General features: G+C 37.2%; 2 protein-coding genes across 2 annotated transcripts; both read left to right on the forward strand.

Annotated features, from left to right (window-relative positions):
* The first annotated feature begins 2 nt into the window (after window positions 1–2).
* tctn2 (tectonic family member 2) lies at window positions 3–4,796 on the forward strand. The gene is made up of 18 exons (XM_026342553.1): window positions 3–146; window positions 299–412; window positions 931–1,001; window positions 1,185–1,386; window positions 1,479–1,579; window positions 1,665–1,864; window positions 1,954–2,074; window positions 2,199–2,352; window positions 2,454–2,537; window positions 2,627–2,749; window positions 2,861–2,935; window positions 3,050–3,151; window positions 3,243–3,360; window positions 3,458–3,561; window positions 3,703–3,850; window positions 4,009–4,152; window positions 4,277–4,365; window positions 4,479–4,796. Exons 1-18 carry the CDS (start codon window positions 56–58, stop codon window positions 4,598–4,600), a joined length of 2,163 nt encoding a protein of 720 aa, XP_026198338.1. The 5' UTR covers window positions 3–55; the 3' UTR covers window positions 4,601–4,796.
* Window positions 4,797–6,079: 1,283 nt separating this feature from the next.
* atp6v0a2b (ATPase H+ transporting V0 subunit a2b) lies at window positions 6,080–16,365 on the forward strand. The gene is made up of 20 exons (XM_026342801.1): window positions 6,080–6,649; window positions 7,049–7,127; window positions 7,519–7,616; window positions 7,832–7,969; window positions 8,115–8,212; window positions 8,841–8,967; window positions 9,523–9,605; window positions 9,753–9,846; window positions 10,479–10,691; window positions 11,128–11,278; window positions 11,505–11,644; window positions 11,766–11,923; window positions 12,031–12,121; window positions 12,527–12,645; window positions 12,742–12,952; window positions 13,077–13,196; window positions 13,281–13,400; window positions 13,480–13,597; window positions 14,334–14,505; window positions 14,609–16,365. The coding sequence occupies exons 1-20, from the start codon at window positions 6,533–6,535 to the stop codon at window positions 14,709–14,711; spliced, it is 2,550 nt and encodes an 849-aa protein (XP_026198586.1). The 5' UTR covers window positions 6,080–6,532; the 3' UTR covers window positions 14,712–16,365.
* The last annotated feature ends 336 nt before the right edge of the window (window positions 16,366–16,701 follow it).

A 16,701-nucleotide genomic window follows, 5' to 3' on the forward strand; every position in this document is an offset into this window, starting at 1 on the left:
ACCAAGACACCGACAGTTTACAAATATGTCCACTACATAATCTGACGTGAACCCAATGGCTAATATCTCGTTTTTACTGTTCACTTCACGCTATTTCGTGTGTGTTTTACTGCTCTTTTCCGTGGCTCAGACTCAAAACACTGTCGGTAAGACTCCGTTGGAAGCTAACGTTACCTTAGCAAACCTAGCTTACTAGTAGAGAAGAGAGCTACATCGTGCTAACACCTATTACATGCTCGTTTTAATTAAGTTATGTATGAAGTGCTGTGAACACAAGTATTTCCATTTTATTCAACAGTTTTCCAGCCGTCATATCTCACCGCGACTGGCCCAACGATATCTGCTCTTTTACTTGGAAACACGTCGGACATCTCTCTGTTTCTGAAGACAGTGTCTCCATCCAATACAACAGGTCAGTGTGACATTTAATAAGACTTATTAAACCTTATAACTGAATAAAATGTCCATTTGTATGTTTTTTTATTTTTAACATAGAAAATATATATTTAGATAATCAGGTTCAAAACTGACCTGCATGTTTCAAACATACATAAACTAAGTATTTATGTATTTGTAAATGACTGTAACTTTACATAAAATGACACACACACTGAGTCAGAGCTGGAAATCCAATATCACACCTGCTCTTAGTTCAGTCATGACAATTTGTTTGACTTAACCCTACAACATTGTGATCAAGAGAGAGGTTTGAGCTGATAGGGACCAGAGCTCACAAGGATACTTGAGATGGGTTCAACACATCTTTGAATCTAAATTGAAACTTAGCTCCCCCAGCCTCCCACAAGGGCTGTGCAGATGAGACGTTGGAGAAGTTCTGGATCTTCTGTAAAAACTATAAAGATGTCCTGGTTGTCTGATTTATTCTGGTTGTATGGGTCATGTTTTTTAGCACATGGTTTTCTTTTACAGGAAGGGTTGGTTCTCCATCATGTTCGACTGAGGTAACACGGTGGGTGCTCACAAGGGAGCAAGTGGAAAAGGTAAGAAGCCAGATTTACAAAGTATGTAATGAACTTATACATATTTTAACACAGACTGCTGCAACACTGCAAAAGTAAGAAGACATTAGACTGAAAACTAAATAAAAAATAAAAATCTTCCACAGTTGAGGTAATAAAGTGGATGTTAATTCTTCTGCATCTTTGTTTCATTTGCTGTGCTAGACTGCTGTTCGAGTTCAGCTGAGACTGGATAAAAGTCTGCGTCTGTGTGGGAAGAATGAGACCGCTACAGACTGCTGTCCTAAACCACTGTGTGTCCTGGAGACCCTTCAGGTGTCTGCTTGTGTGGGAAACACACCTCAGGCATCACTGCTGGTCCAGGTCAAGATAAATGCCCTATTAGTTTCTGCCACTGCTGGATCTGGTAATTCGTTAATCTTGTATTTGTTGTAATGGGCCTTCGTACTGAGAATCAATGCACTTTTTTATTAAATAGATGTGTCCTTTGTGTTTCAGATAATAAAACAGTCATTCCAAACCAAGCATACCAACCACTGGGCTCCTGTCCCTGCGATCTCACATTCAGAGCATGTGATGTTCGCTGCTGCTGTGACAAGGTGAGATGTGAGAAATCTATTTCAGGCTAATGTATTTTGTTTCTGCATTAATCAACAATAACTTATTTGTCTTTCACTTCATCAGGACTGTTCAACTGAAGAGTTGAAGCTCTTTGCCTCCCAGTGTCTCCCAGGGCCCTTTGGTGGACAGGTCTCCCCTGCTCCAGAGTACCAGTGCTCTGTGCAGTCTTCTAAAAACTCCCCAGACTGGTCTCCATTTTTATGTGTCAATTCTCCACCAGATAACAACCCATACCTTGGTCTTTTTTACCAGGGAGACACAATGTGAGAATTTTTTTTTATCAAATATTTTTTATTAATTTGTTAGTTTTTGTGTCATGTTCTAATTTGTTCACAACCTTTAACTTGTGTAGTACAGCTAAACCTGGTCCATCCTTCCAAAGGCCTGTTTTGTCAGCTCCAGTGCCAGTTAATGTTTATATTCAAGGAAGTCCCATTCTGACCCTGAATGACCAGTACTTCACAGTTCCCCAGGTTAGTTGACTTTAATTTGCAATATTTTGTTTTATAAGATGTTTTTTGTTTTTTTATGAATATGATGTTGAATTATATGTGTTGGCAAAGCTAACATAATGCTTTGTATGTTTCTCTTCCACAGAAGGTGCTTGGGCAGTGTGTAAACAGTGCCCCTGTGGCATTTTTGAAAAATTTTAAAGTCACATGTAGAAATTTGCTACGCTTCTGTCCAACTGAATCTCCCTTACATACACTACCAGCCGATTTGAGGGTTAGTGTGAAGAATGGACAAGGAGGTATGTCTTACTTTATCTGGGCTGTAGCAGTGCTTTCATGTGTTGCAAAACTCTTTAAATCTAAATTTAAATGTGTCTTAATATATTTCTGTGTATTACAGATGGTGTTATAGTGGATGTAATAAATGAAGTGGCTGTTGACTTAAGTCCATTCATTTCAAGCACAGATGTTGTTGCTTCTTCAGGTATGAAGATTTCAACATATTATTGCTTAAATAACATAAATTAAACTGAAAGTTAATCCTAATATTGAAATCTTAATATTTCTCTGAAGGTGAAATGCTGGTATGTGAGAATGTGACCTTAGCGCTAGATTACAAATTCTACTGGAAGGGAAACGCCATCACAAATATCACATTGACCCGCACAGTTGGGACCATCACTTCAAATAGTAGTGGTAGGTGCCCAGAACACTTGCCTGTGATTTGGCATGATTTAGCAGAGTTCATTGAGTCGAATTGATCGATGTAATTTGGGCTAATGTTTGTTATTCTGTGTTCTGTCACAGTGCAGTTAACTACAACGTATTCTGCTGTGTTTTTAAATGGAAAATATACGGGTGAGCCCAACTCAGGGAACCCAGGTGAGAGGAATATAAATTACTTTGTCCTTAAAGTGGTTGAGAGAAGGTGTTCTGCAGAATAGTTATATATTATTATATTTACACTGAATAACACACAAACATTTCAAATGGCAGGTTATCAAGTGGGAAAACCTGTTATCAGTGGAATATTACTGGACACTTTTGACAACTATACAGGTTCAATACAGCGAACATCAATCAGTCTTTGGAAACCAGGTAAACCTCTTCAGGATGTAGTACAATAGTTATTGCACACATTTCAGTAAAACAAGTTGGCTAAGAGATCATATTTGGATCTGTCTAATAGTGAGTGATGGACTCTGTTACACTGCTCAGAAGAAACCAATCCTCTTTGGGGAGAATTCAACATCAGGATGTCTGCTACCTATCAGCAGACAGAATCTGACACGGTGTGATCTCCTGAGGTCAGATGCTGAGAACAGGTTCATGTTCAAACTGCGTATCCTTATATTGTCCTTATATTTCTGTGTAAAATTAATTATTGTGGTTCTTTTCCTTCAGAGAGACTGTTACTTCTCTCCAAGCAGCTTTGGTAACAGCTACATATGTGGCGAAGATTGGAAACCCAGATCCTCTAACTATTACAGACTGGGTAAACATAAGCTGTAAGTCAATCATGCAAAAAAAATCATGTTTGTGTAATGTGATCATGCATTTAGTGATAACCATAGATTTGTTTTTTTCTACACTAAAAAAAGCATTCCGTCAAATAATTATTTTTCGTACACACAACATATGAATTCTAGTTGTGACACTAAACTCAAGCACAAGGATGGAGGACACCACAAGTTCATGCTATGGGATCCCATCTCACCAGCATATCCATGTTTGGAGTTTCATCACTGGCATGGTGCAGGGTGTACCTCAAAGGGATGTCCATGCTTTACAAGTCAGGTGTGTATCCAGATGTATAAGCGCTGCAGTATGCAGCGTGAATTATCTTCTTACTTCAGGAGGATCTGTTAGTCATTGCACGTCACCATATATACTAATTCCAAAGCTTTATAAGTGAGTGTAAATTAAGAATCCTGTTTTATTTTGGTTGTGTTTAGCTACAGTCTGACTACCTGGGCATTGGATTGTGGAGGCGGTGCTGCCTCCCCATGTATGGACCCTATGGAGACTCAGTTGTTTCCCATCACCTCCTCAGTCACTTTTATTGACATTCCTGTCAGTACAGGACCACCAAAAACAAGGTACTTCATCAAACAGTGAAACTGTTTTAATATAGAGAGATGTTAACATTGCTGTGTATGAACAAGCTGCCTGAGGGAGCTTAACTAGAGCGTTTTGCTTTGTTTACATTTTTCTTTTCTCAAGATTTCAGATCAACTTCACAGAATATGACTGTAACAGGAATGATGTGTGTTGGCCTGAGCTTGTCTTTCCCATCACCAAGTATTACACAGGTGAGATTTTATTTAGTCCCAGGAAATCTGTCCAGTATTTTAACGTTCGCTTTAGGAGATCATTCAGTAAATTGTAATTGTATCTGTAACTATGTTACCTTTATCATCTCCAGGGGAGCCATACTCTCAGTCACTGGCTAAGGGCCTTATCTTGGTTTTTTTCTTTATCACTGCCTCTATTCTTGGGACTCCATGGAGACAAATCCGACAGGCATGGAGGAGTGCTGCTTTCTAATACTGTGGAAGAAATGTAGAGAAGACGCGAAGATGGCAGCATAAAGAAAGAGTGAAAGACTTAGCAAAACCCAAATCAGTGAAATTTAATTACGCCAACTTTACGTGCTGTTCATAAAAATCTACTGTTTTTACATGTTTGTTATGTTTGTGGAAATGTAAATAGTTGTGTTGGTGCACCAATTTGTAATAAAATATTTTCCTATTACCTCTCTTACTTTTATTCTTTGTTATCTCAAGCCCTCAACATATGTTTAAACACAACCTTGAGTTTGATGTCGGTTCCACCTGACGATTCTTACAGAGTGCCACAGATCTTGATTCTGGGTTTTATTTGTTCCTATAAGTGGTCATCATCATCCACATCCACAGTATTGTTTCGATGTTATGCACCTATCACAAATATAACATAGCTGCTGCTTGTTATGATTCTAAACCTCTTCGTTTGTCCTCAGTGGATGGTTAATCCATCTGAATGAGAGGTTCTAGGTGTTGTTCCAAAAGAACAGGGAAAACAAATGTGACTGCATTTATCTTGCCTTCTTGTTTCTCCATCTCCTCCGCAGCTCGTATTTCCATAACTTGGATCTTTCTATTTTTGCTTTGGGCCATGCTAACAGGTTAATCCAGCCATGATAAGTTATTATTCTCGTAGAGTAAAAGTACTATTTACAGAATAAACATTGCATAGTTGGTGGCAATGTTTCACAGAGACACTGCTCACATGTGAACAGGTATAGATACAGCATAAGGCAGCAGATGTTCTGTTAAACTCAGACAGTCTGCTTCATATTGAGTTTGTCTGTGTGTTAATATAGAAATGAAAATAAAGTGTAGTTGCATGAAATCCCTGGGAAAGTTACATAATATGTTGAGTTTTGAAACAGATGATCAAAAAGATGGTGTGGGCTCCTTTTTTCTCCCGCTTTTTCCTGTGGATCACCTATCTGGTGATAATTTCTCTGTTTTTTATGTTCATGAAATGTAACAGCCAATAATATTTAAAGAAGGCTATTTTAAATACCTGAGAGTGCCTCAGTTTCTAAGTCAGGCCTCTTCTAGCTGTTAGTCCCAGTTTAAGGCAAAATGCAATCAGGATTTTTCCCCTCAACTTTGTAACTCTACTTAAAGACTAGGGGTTGCAGAATCATTTTATAATCATTGTAGCGTCTTAGCTGCAGTTTATAAGTTGTACTTTGTTTTCTTGTTGCCATTACTTTGCATTTGGGACATTTTTTATTACATTTTATTACCTTTTTTATTTGCCCCATTTTTTAGGGGTGATGTGGATTATAATAAAACACGTGTTCTTCTTTTTATTGTTAGTTTCTGTTTCCTTTTTATTTAATCAGAAGTGGTCCCATTGAGATTCCAAATGTAATTTCCAAGAGAGACCTGGTGAACTCGCCTTCAGACAGCGCTGAGGGTCTAAACACAAGTTAACCAGTTAGCGCGCAGTGCGCAGACTCCAAGAGGAAGTTGAAGTGCAGTGACGTGGAGTACTACGGACATGAGCGGTGGACGTCAGCTAAAACTTCGTAAACAATGAGAAGAGTTATGTCAACAACTTTTTAGAATAAACGGCGTTAATATCCATTATCTCACATTTTTAGGTTCAACTTTGTTGAAACAAGTTTTTCCACCCAGGAGACAACACGGCACTCCCCGGATAACAGTTAGCAGTTCACTAGCTAGCTAACAGGAACCGCCTCTGCTGTAACAAAACTAGTTGTACTTACTTGTTACCATCTAACGTTAAAATCCACAGGATGCGTGGAAAACGTTGTATTATCAGCGGTACCAAAACATGAAGAGACTAAGAAGTACATGACTGGCTGCTGTTGAGGTTTAGTCTACAGAAACCGCTCTAACGTGAGTTAGCGTGCTAATATTAGCTCGTCGGTCGAGCAGTGGGAGATAACGAACTGTCAAAATGTGCTCCATGCTCCGAGGTGAAGAGATGTGTCTGGCCCAGCTGTTTCTACAGTCCGGGTCGGCATACGACTGCATCAGTGAACTCGGAGAACTGGGGCTTGTGGAGTTCAGAGACGTAAGTCCCGAAATAGATCAATTTAAACCTCTTGAAACATAGTAGGTGAAGTGCTTACTTTGGATATTGCTGAGTTTGCTAACATTGGACAAGCATCTTAACTCTGGTATTTTATATTTATGTTATATAACGTTACACAAATTGATCTTCAACAACATGTCACGGACCTTAACCATGACTGTATATCGAAAAAGACCATTTGGATATTTGTAACTCACAGACGGAAGTCATTGCTGTTTCATAAGTCACAGCTGTTGTAAAATGCTACTGTAAAGTGGCCTGTACCGATCATTACAGGGTGTTTTTATGATGAGTTTATCTTGAAGATATTTGTAAGAGAAATTTGGCTTGTCAATCATTTAATCTTTGGCTGAATATGTGAATTCTTCCTCGTTTCAGCTCAATCCCAGTGTCAACGCATTCCAGCGAAAACATGTAAATGAGATAAAAAAATGTGAAGAGATGGAGAGGATACTTGGTAAGCATATATGGATCTTGAGTGAACAATTTGGCAATGAAGATCTGTTCATTGTGTTGTAGTTGTACTTGTAGTCAAGTCTTGGGCAGGACATAACATAATTTGACCCTTATCAGGATTAAGTCAAAGATATGATCAGGCTGAAGAAACAAAACAGTGATATGTGACACCACAGAAGAACATCTCACTAAACTGAATTTACTCTCCCTACAGTCACGAGAAACGTCAGCTCGTTGATTCAATGAAATGCCATGCTTGCTTGAATAAACTCTTTATTATTAGATTAAGAGGAGATAAACTGTTGAACTTTGCTTTAATGCTTGTGGTTTTCAAAGGCAGTTTTTTATTGTATTTTTGTGTTTTAGAAAAGGTTGTACTTTATTTTTAACAGGATATCTTCTGAGAGAGATCAAGAAAGCAGACATTTCACTGCCAGAAGGGGATGTGAACCCTGTGGCTCCCTTACCCAAACACATCATGGCTATAATGGTTTGTTACTTGCTTGTGTGTCTTTATCTATTAGTTTTGAATTGAATGTTAATTAGAGTATTCTTTTAAAAAGTATTAGTATAACCTTAAATAAAACTAGTACTGGAGAATTTTTACTATGTTCTTCTTGATGGTAAAATAAATAGCACATTTTTCCAAACACATTAATTATTATTATTAATACTTGCTGTTATGCCTTCTGCTCACTTTCACAGGAGCAGCTGCAGAGACTAGAAGTGGAGTTAGGTGAAGTCAGCAGGAATAAAGACAAGCTGCAGAAGAATCTGCTTGAACTGAAAGAGTACACACACATGCTGCGTATCACTCGCAACTTTGTACAGAGAACTACTGAAGTTAGTCTGTTGCTTCTCTTGAGTCCTTATGTCTACATTTTTCAAGGAAACAATTTTCTTGTAAATTTTTAATCAAATAGAATCAACTGTTCTGTGTGATTATAATTTTCATCTTTATACTCTGGCATTTTGTCTTTACTTTTAGCGAGAGTCCCTACAAGTACAGTATGAGGAGTTTCCTTTCTTGGAAAAAGACCCCAGGATGGACTACAGCAGCCTGCAGAGGCTTGGAGCCAAACTCGGGTGAGGGATTAAATTGTGTTTCATATTAGCACTATGTGTATGTTAATGTTTAGACTTTGAGTTTGACTTATTGTAGAGGTGGCAGTAGGTTCTATGTCTGGCATGGTTCACCAGTTTACCCAATTGTGACATTTTAAAAGTGAAATGGTAATACACCACAGAGAAAAAAGGAAAATGTTGCACAATTGCTATTAATATTTTACCATAAATTTCAAATAGATATACAGGTTTAATTTTTTTCATCAGTTTTGTGTGTCCTCTCTGTCTCCCATTACTCTTCTGTCTTAGTAGACAAACAGTTTATACATTGTTTACACATAACAGACAAGGAAATAACAAGTTATAATAACTGAAATGCAGCTCTGGCTGTGCCAACAAGGTGATGATCACATAAAACCCTATTTTTAGATTTTATACTCCTCAAAACAAGTTGAGCCAGTGTTGTAGGAATACATTGGACTCTCTATGAAGTACATAGATTTAGTTGAATTTTTGTTTGTTTGTTTGCTCTTTGTGGATGTTGAGTAACATCCACAAAGAGCCTCGAGGGAAAGTCAATAGTGTAAGTTTTAACAAATGCATACCCATAGTTTCCCTCATCCCTGTCTTTCTCCTTATTGTCTTGCAGTTTCATCTCTGGGCTTATTCATAGGGTTAAGATTGAGGCCTTTGAGCGGATGCTGTGGAGAGTATGTAAAGGCTACACCATCCTCAGCTATACTGAGGTTGAGGAATACCTTGATGATCCTGACACGGTAGGTTAATCTAAGCAAAAAAACGCCCACAATAAGGTTTCAAAACGTTTATGTCTTCCCAGCGTTACAGCGCGAGATTACAAATTATAAAACAGAGTCTGGAAAAAAATGACCAAATGTTAAGTAATGGAAAAAAATCTAAACAGACACTGATGAAGCTGTTTTGAAGTCTGTTCTCATCCTCCTTCCTTTTTCTGCAGAACACAAGGCCCGTGATCTTATCTGTTCATATTGAGTAACAAGACTAATCCACTTATCCATTTTCCGTGCTTGACCAGAAGGCAGGCATGTAGAGCTGCGACTGATTACTAGTGGAATGTCAGGACATACTTTCCCAGAAAATGTCCAGGCAATGTTAACACGTATTAGTTAATGGCATGAAAAAAGTTTAAGTCTCAAGTTTTCTTTTGGTGAACAGCTTGATTCAAAAACACATGTGTGCATAATTAAAAAATGTAGTTTTCATTCTCTGTGACCCCAGAGACACTATTTTTTGCCTTTATTATTATAATGTTATGTTTGGGATATACACCACTTCTTCTTTTTAATCTGCAGGGTGAACCTACCAAAAGTGTGGTGTTCCTCATTTCTTACTGGGGAGACCAAATTGGGCAGAAAGTGAAGAAAATCTGTGACTGGTAATTATTTTACAATGCTTTATCCTGACTACAGTATAAAAGCTGAAAAACAGCTGATATCTGTCAATGTATTACTATTAGTAGTACTATTATTAATATGTTTGCCTTTTGTGTGAGTTGTGAATAACATACTTTTCTGCTCCATAGCTACCACTGCCACTTGTATCCCTATCCCAGTAGCAATGAGGAGAGGAATGATGTTGTGGAAGGGCTAAGAACTCGCATTCAGGACTTGCACACAGTATGTTTTACATTTTATTAGTATCTAATTACCAGATGTTTTGTTAGTGGCAGACAAGCAGTTATTATTATATATTTATCATTCACAAGGTTTAAGAAAGTGATATGTAAAATATGAGCTCTCCAAGTGTAGTTGTTTTTTTTAAAAGAGGAATAGAACCTCTTATGCTAAGTGAAAACCATTACATCCAGTACAACAATGATCCAAACAACACAGTTAAATGGCTGATTTTTGTCAGTCATTCTCGGTAAAGGTACAGTTAATTTTCTGTCCGGGGCATTGAACAGTTAATCATTGGTAGCTTTAACCCACTGTTACTGAATAATAGAGTTGCTCTCACTTCCTGTAGCACATGATCAACATGAGGCTTCAGCTAAAAGTTGAACAGTTCTCTTATCTTTGTTTTTTTTTTCTCATCCTCTTCTCTTTGCACACTGCTTCTCTCTTCTGCCTTATTTGTTTGTTTCTCTTAATATCAAACACATTTACAAATGCTTGATGTTTAAAGTATAAATGTAATTCTTATGTAATCACAGTCTCAGATGTCAGGTTTTTATACTTTGCCCTTTTTTGAAAGTCTTGAATGTCTTTTAATGTACTGTGTCATACTGTTTGTGTCTTCCTATGTGCAGGTACTTTGTAGGACAGAAGACTACCTGAAACAGGTCTTGATAAAGGCTTCAGAATCTGTCTACACCTGGGTTATCCAGGTCAAGAAGATGAAGGCTATCTACTACATTTTGAACCAGTGTAGTTTTGATGTTACTAACAAGTGTCTGATTGCTGAAGTGTGGTGTCCTGTTAATGACATTCCCACCCTGCGAAGGTCACTAGAAGAAGGATCGGTGAGGAAACTCTTAACTCCAGACTTGCCTGTCTGTCTTTCTCTGTTTATTCAACCAGGGCAGTTGCTTCATGAATAAGGATATTATGTTATCATAAAAGAAGGCGCTTTGTGAGCCATTACTTATTGTAAGAAGCAAATATTTTACATGACTTGGCAAGGGTACTGAAAGGCCATTGTTTACTAGCTGAGAAAGACCGACTGTATTTGAAATTAAAGACAAGAGAGAGTTATTCATCATTTTCCCACAGCTGGTTGTCCAAGGATAGTGTTATGTAGAAACGGCTGAACTACAATGGGACTTTATACCCACTGTCTTTTTTTAGTTGGTTTGCATGTACTTTCTGCTTTTTGCAATGCTTATGAAATTTTAGAGATTATGGTGAAATCAGTTTATGCTAACATGCTGAAATGTTGATTTGAAAACAATATTTCAGAGAAAAAGTGGGGCAACAGTTCCTTCCTTTGTCAATCGTATCCCCACCAACGAAACTCCCCCCACACTCATAAGGACCAACAAATTTACGTCTGGCTTCCAGAATATTGTGGATGCCTATGGAGTGGGCAGTTACAGGGAGATAAACCCTGGTGAGTGACTGATGTATTAATTGTTTTTTATGCTGTATGTATGTGCAAACATGCATCATGGAGTGAGGTTAAAAATAAAATCAACTGAAATTCCAAGTCAGCATTATATGTGTTATATGTCCTTTTACACATATATATTTATAGTTATATTTAATATATTTTTTTTATTTTACTAGTGCAGCAGTGTAGAAAAATTTGACTTTTTATTTCTTCCACTTATTTTTAGCTCCTTTCACAATCATCACTTTCCCGTTCCTGTTTGCTGTGATGTTTGGGGACCTGGGTCATGGAGTTATCATGGCCCTGTTTGCTTTATGGATGGTGCTGTTCGAGAACAACCGCAAACTTAAAAACACCAGGAATGAGGTAGCTTTAAAGCAATTTTTTAAGCCTCTGTCTCATTTGAAAGCTATGTTAAGTAATCTTAGCAGTGCTGGTGTGTGACATGCAGTGTGTCTGAAGTGTAACTGAGTGATTTGATGTGTAGATCTGGAACATATTCTTCGAAGGGCGTTACATCATCCTGTTGATGGGCCTGTTCTCAGTCTACACTGGACTGATATACAACGACTGTTTCTCAAAGTCCCTTAACATCTTTGGTTCTGGATGGAACGTGAAGGCCATGTTCAGTGCGAAAGTGTGGAGGTGAGTACTTCATGACAAGAAACACTCTAACAGCTAAACAGACTTACGTATTTGAAGATGTTTCATGATGAAATTTTTTAAACACACTGTTTATTTGTGTCTAACAGCGCTACAAATATCAGTGAGAACAGATTTCTTTCTCTGGATCCAAATGTTACAGGAGTTTTCAAGGGACCGTATCCCCTGGGAATTGACCCTGTGAGTAGAAAATAAGAGTCCTCGTGGGTGACTTTAGGCATCATGTAATACCTCATACATATATTTTATCATTGTCTTTTTACACAGCCTACATCATACTCACTGTTTGAACTTGGTTTCTATAAATTTATGGAAATGTTCAGAAATACATTCGCCAGACCACATGTTGGTGAAGATTCTCATTCTCTTCTTATCTAATAGAGTTTTAGTGATACTGATTACAGAGTATTTTCTTTTACCAATTACAAATATGGTACAGAGCAGTACACAGTCTTGGCATAACATAAGGATGTGTAACAAAACACAGCTAGCTGTTCTTCATAGGAGTTAAATGAATGAAGTTAAAGTTAAAGTTAACTAACTTTTGTAGAATAAATTATATCTCTTTTTTTTTCTTCTGTAAAGATTTGGAACTTTGCAAACAACCGCCTTACCTTTCTGAACTCCTATAAGATGAAGATGTCTGTGATACTGGGCATCATACACATGAGCTTTGGGGTCATCCTGAGCGCCTATAATCACCTGTAAGTACAAAATTGTTGTTTGTTAAACTTTGAAAAGCCTTTATTCTTAAATGTTATAGTTGAAATAGCTTTTCTTACTTTTGTCAACAAAAACAGGCACTTCAGGAAGAAGTACAACCTGTACCTGGTATTCATCCCTGAGCTCCTGTTCCTGCTGTGTCTGTTTGGCTACCTGGTGTTTATGATTTTATACAAGTGGCTGTCTTTCACTGCTAAGCACTCCAGTGAGGCCCCAAGCATCCTCATCCACTTCATAAACATGTTCCTCATGCAGGGTGATTTAAAGCAGGCCCTCTACCCAGGACAGGTGAGAAGCTGATGTAAATCTTAATTTCTGCAAAACATATGAACAGATTAAATTTAACGTGCATTACAGTTTTTACTGAGACTGGTCATAATAATGTACTGCACTGTTGCTATGCATTTTCCAGGCTGGTCTACAGATTTTTCTGGTGATTGTTGCAGTTCTCTCTGTGCCTGTCTTACTCCTGGGAAAACCTGTCTACCTTTATTGGCTTAAAAATGGAAACCAACGCCTTGGAATGTATAGGGTGAGGTTTGAAATACATGTGTAAACATCGTTTTACAGCAGATCTAAATATGGATGTCTTATTAGTTTCCCTCTGTGTTCTCAGGGATATGAGCGTGTGAGGCGTAACAGTGATGAGGAGCTCTACCTGTTGAGGGCTCATGACATGGAAGAGGGCAGCAGTCACAGCGATTTTTCTACTAGTGGAGAACACGAGACAGAGGAGGTGAGCACAGAAAAACGGATACATGCAGCAACCAACCTAGATAATGTTAAATTTAAATTCTGTTTTGTTGTTTTAATAGTTTGACTTGGCAGATGAGTTCCTGCATCAAGCTATCCACACCATAGAGTATTGTTTGGGTTGCATCTCCAACACAGCCTCCTATCTAAGGCTCTGGGCTTTGAGCCTGGCACATGCCCGTGAGTATGACAGTTTGCAGTACAAATCCCTCTGTCGTGTCAAGTAAAGCCAATTTCATTTGCATAGGACTTTTTATAAATAATGGCAATTTTTGGTGCTTTACATCAGCATAAAACCAAATTTATATTAAAAACAAAACAAAGTAATGATGGTAAACATGACCTTTATGTGACGAAAACGCCCAAAAAAATCCCTTTAACTGGAACAAAATGAAGCAAACATCAGGAATGGTAACAGAGCCTCTTCCAGGACAGAGCCCAATATATACCAGCATTTACAGACCCAGTGTGCAACCAATTGGTTTTTGCACGGTATTTGACGGTTTAACTTTAGATACAATTACATATTAAATAGATTTTAGGAATGACTTCAGAAGGTAAAACGAAGAGGATATTCAATAGCTCTTGTGTAAATAACCTTGGGTGTGTGTGCACTGTAGCTATTCTGTTAAGATGGCTACAGATTCTGATCAGATTAGTGCTGTGACAAATGTCTTTATCAAATCAAATTTGACCCTTAAATAATTAATCAATAATTAATTAATTGTTATTAATCAATAACAATTGAACCAAACCTATTCAAACTGTTATGCAGCCTTGGTCATGACAAAGATGTTGCAGGAGTCTAGGACAGAGCGATAATAAGTGGATCAGTGACATACTAGAGATCAGACTTAATATTAGTAATTGACATACTCCCTTTGTCTGTTCACATGCTTTTTTCCTGTTTTCACAGAGCTATCAGAGGTGCTGTGGACCATGGTGATGCGAGTAGGACTTAGAGTGAACAGTGGCCTTGGAGTTTTATTCCTAGTACCTGTGTTTGGTCTGTTTGCCATTCTCACAGTGTCCATCCTTCTGATAATGGAGGGTTTGTCTGCATTCCTTCATGCCCTCAGGCTACACTGGTAAGATGATAAATAACTTGGAAATTATGTGTTACTGACAAGGCCAAAGTGCAGAGTTATTTCAGTGACTTAGTGACATAGCAACTGTTTGTTTCTTTCACAGGGTGGAGTTTCAGAATAAATTCTACAGTGGGGCTGGAGTCAAGTTTTCCCCCTTTTCCTTCTCTCTTCTTCCCTCCAGCTTATTGGGTGATGGTTTACTGTGAAATGACTATCTACTAAAACTGTTAGGTGGTTAACAGAGTCAAAACAAGCCAGCAAAGTTCTGTGCTTACTGTAGCTTATTGCAGACATGTTATTAGGTGATTTATGTGTTTTTTTTTCCTCCATCTTTTAACATTTTGTCATATAAAGAAATCATACATTGAACTTCAGCTTTAGATTGAAACTGGTTTGCACAGCTGAGCAAAATTTCTTAGTGCAGGTTCATAAAACACTGGATTTTGTACGGGGACCAGTGAGGCTCAAATTTAAGATCTAGCTCATATACATACATTCATCAGCTTTCTTATTAATAACAGTTGTTAAAGACACTTGTATGGAGAACCACACTTACCAATCTTAGGACACATAAGAAAAAAGATACAATATTTTAGTATAATGTGACCGAAAAGGAATAAGGAAATGTTTAGCACCAAGATTTAACTAAACACAAGGTCTAATTAGGGAAAATGTGTTGCTTGTGTTGGTCTTTTTATGGAAGTTGCTGATTAAATAAGGTATTTTTTTTAAATCATTAGTTCATTCATATTTTCTTGTGTATCCAGTTATTTAATACTGCAATTAGTTGAACTTTTTTCACTGAATTCCAGTGTTGGCCGATCTGTTTCCAGACAGTATGTAACGCACCACCTTTCAGTTGCACACGTTTTACTCAACTTGTTATTGCACTGACTGCCTTACAGAATAACAACCAAACGACAGCATGCTGTACTGTATTTCTTCAGTTTTCCCTGTATTCCTACTTTGTGGTACCAAAACACTGCAAAGGGTTTTTGACATTCTGTATTGATAAGTGCTCAGACAGGTGTTTATGATGAAATGTAAATACTTTCAGAGAACTATTTTTTAATTTATTGTATTTTTAAATGTTGTCTTAGAATTAAAAATGAATGTTAATGGGATTTAAATTTTACTTTTATGCATTCACAGTGTTGCCTGTGCATCTGCTGCTTCATGTACAATTTATCATCTGTATTTGGCACAGGTGGAGTAAGCTATATTTGTAAACTGTTAGTATTATGTGCAAGTCAAATAGATTTTTTTTTCTTTACGATTCAATTGTCATAATCATTACTTTATAGAGATCTGCACTTTTTCACTAGCAACACATCATGCTACAGTAACATACTGCCACACAGTTATGAAAGTCAGTTGTTGTGTTTTTATAATTGAACTAGTTTGACCAAGTACTTGCCTTAATTAACATTGAATTGTGATTCATGGGTTGCTTGAAGGACTGTTGTTATTGTTTTCTATTTCAGCCCTAATCGTGCAGCTTGTTTTATTGTTTAAGAACTGTTTTTTTTGTCATTAACAAAAACTCAACACTCCGATTCCTTTGAGAAAACCCTCTGTTCCTCATCATCTTTATAATAAATTGAATTTGTATGGGTTGGGGGTCTTTTCCCTTAGACTCGATAACTACATTTTTTTGTTGTGGGTTTAGACAAGCTTTACCTTTTAAATATTGGGCCATGGGCCCAAAATGATTTAACCCTCTTACAAAGTTCAACATGCAATCCCTTCCAAAGGTAACTTTTGCGCTTTTTTTTTTTTAATTTTATTTTTTAGATTTGTATAAAACATACACGCTCACACTACACATGAAAATGTTGTAGTAGCATAATAAAGAAGACTGGGTAGAAAATATATATTTTGTTATTTTTTATAAAATCTGTTATCTTAAATTAGTTTGTACAGTTCTGTATATTTAAATTTGAGTATCATATTTTGAATATTCTTAAATGAATTACTGAAATAATACAGTAACTGGATTTATTGCCTAAGGTTATTGACATTAGTTTTGTTTTACCAACACTTCCAGCTATAGAAGTAAGCCTATATTTAGTTGGATTATTTTGATTAATGGCTTGAATGTGCATCCACACTTCCTTCATGGCATTTAAAACCATGGATTTAGGATTGATAATGTGTGTTGTAAAATGGTTTTCACCCATTTAATAACGCAGTGCT

This window comes from Anabas testudineus, chromosome 9 (assembly GCF_900324465.2).
Source record: "Anabas testudineus chromosome 9, fAnaTes1.2, whole genome shotgun sequence".
Taxonomy (NCBI): domain Eukaryota; kingdom Metazoa; phylum Chordata; class Actinopteri; order Anabantiformes; family Anabantidae; genus Anabas; species Anabas testudineus.

Bases quoted from the DNA above. Each gene is read 5' to 3' on its own strand.
- tctn2 (XM_026342553.1), top strand. From the start codon at position 56: ATGGCTAATATCTCGTTTTTACTGTTCACTTCACGCTATTTCGTGTGT. The intron at 147-298 runs GTAAGACTCCGT...TTTATTCAACAG, and splicing joins TCAGACTCAAAACACTGTCG to TTTTCCAGCCGTCATATCTC. The intron at 2,936-3,049 runs GTGAGAGGAATA...TTCAAATGGCAG, and splicing joins GCCCAACTCAGGGAACCCAG to GTTATCAAGTGGGAAAACCT.
- atp6v0a2b (XM_026342801.1), top strand. From the start codon at position 6,533: ATGTGCTCCATGCTCCGAGGTGAAGAGATGTGTCTGGCCCAGCTGTTT. The intron at 7,128-7,518 runs GTAAGCATATAT...TATTTTTAACAG, and splicing joins AGAGATGGAGAGGATACTTG to GATATCTTCTGAGAGAGATC. The intron at 7,617-7,831 runs GTTTGTTACTTG...TCACTTTCACAG, and splicing joins AACACATCATGGCTATAATG to GAGCAGCTGCAGAGACTAGA.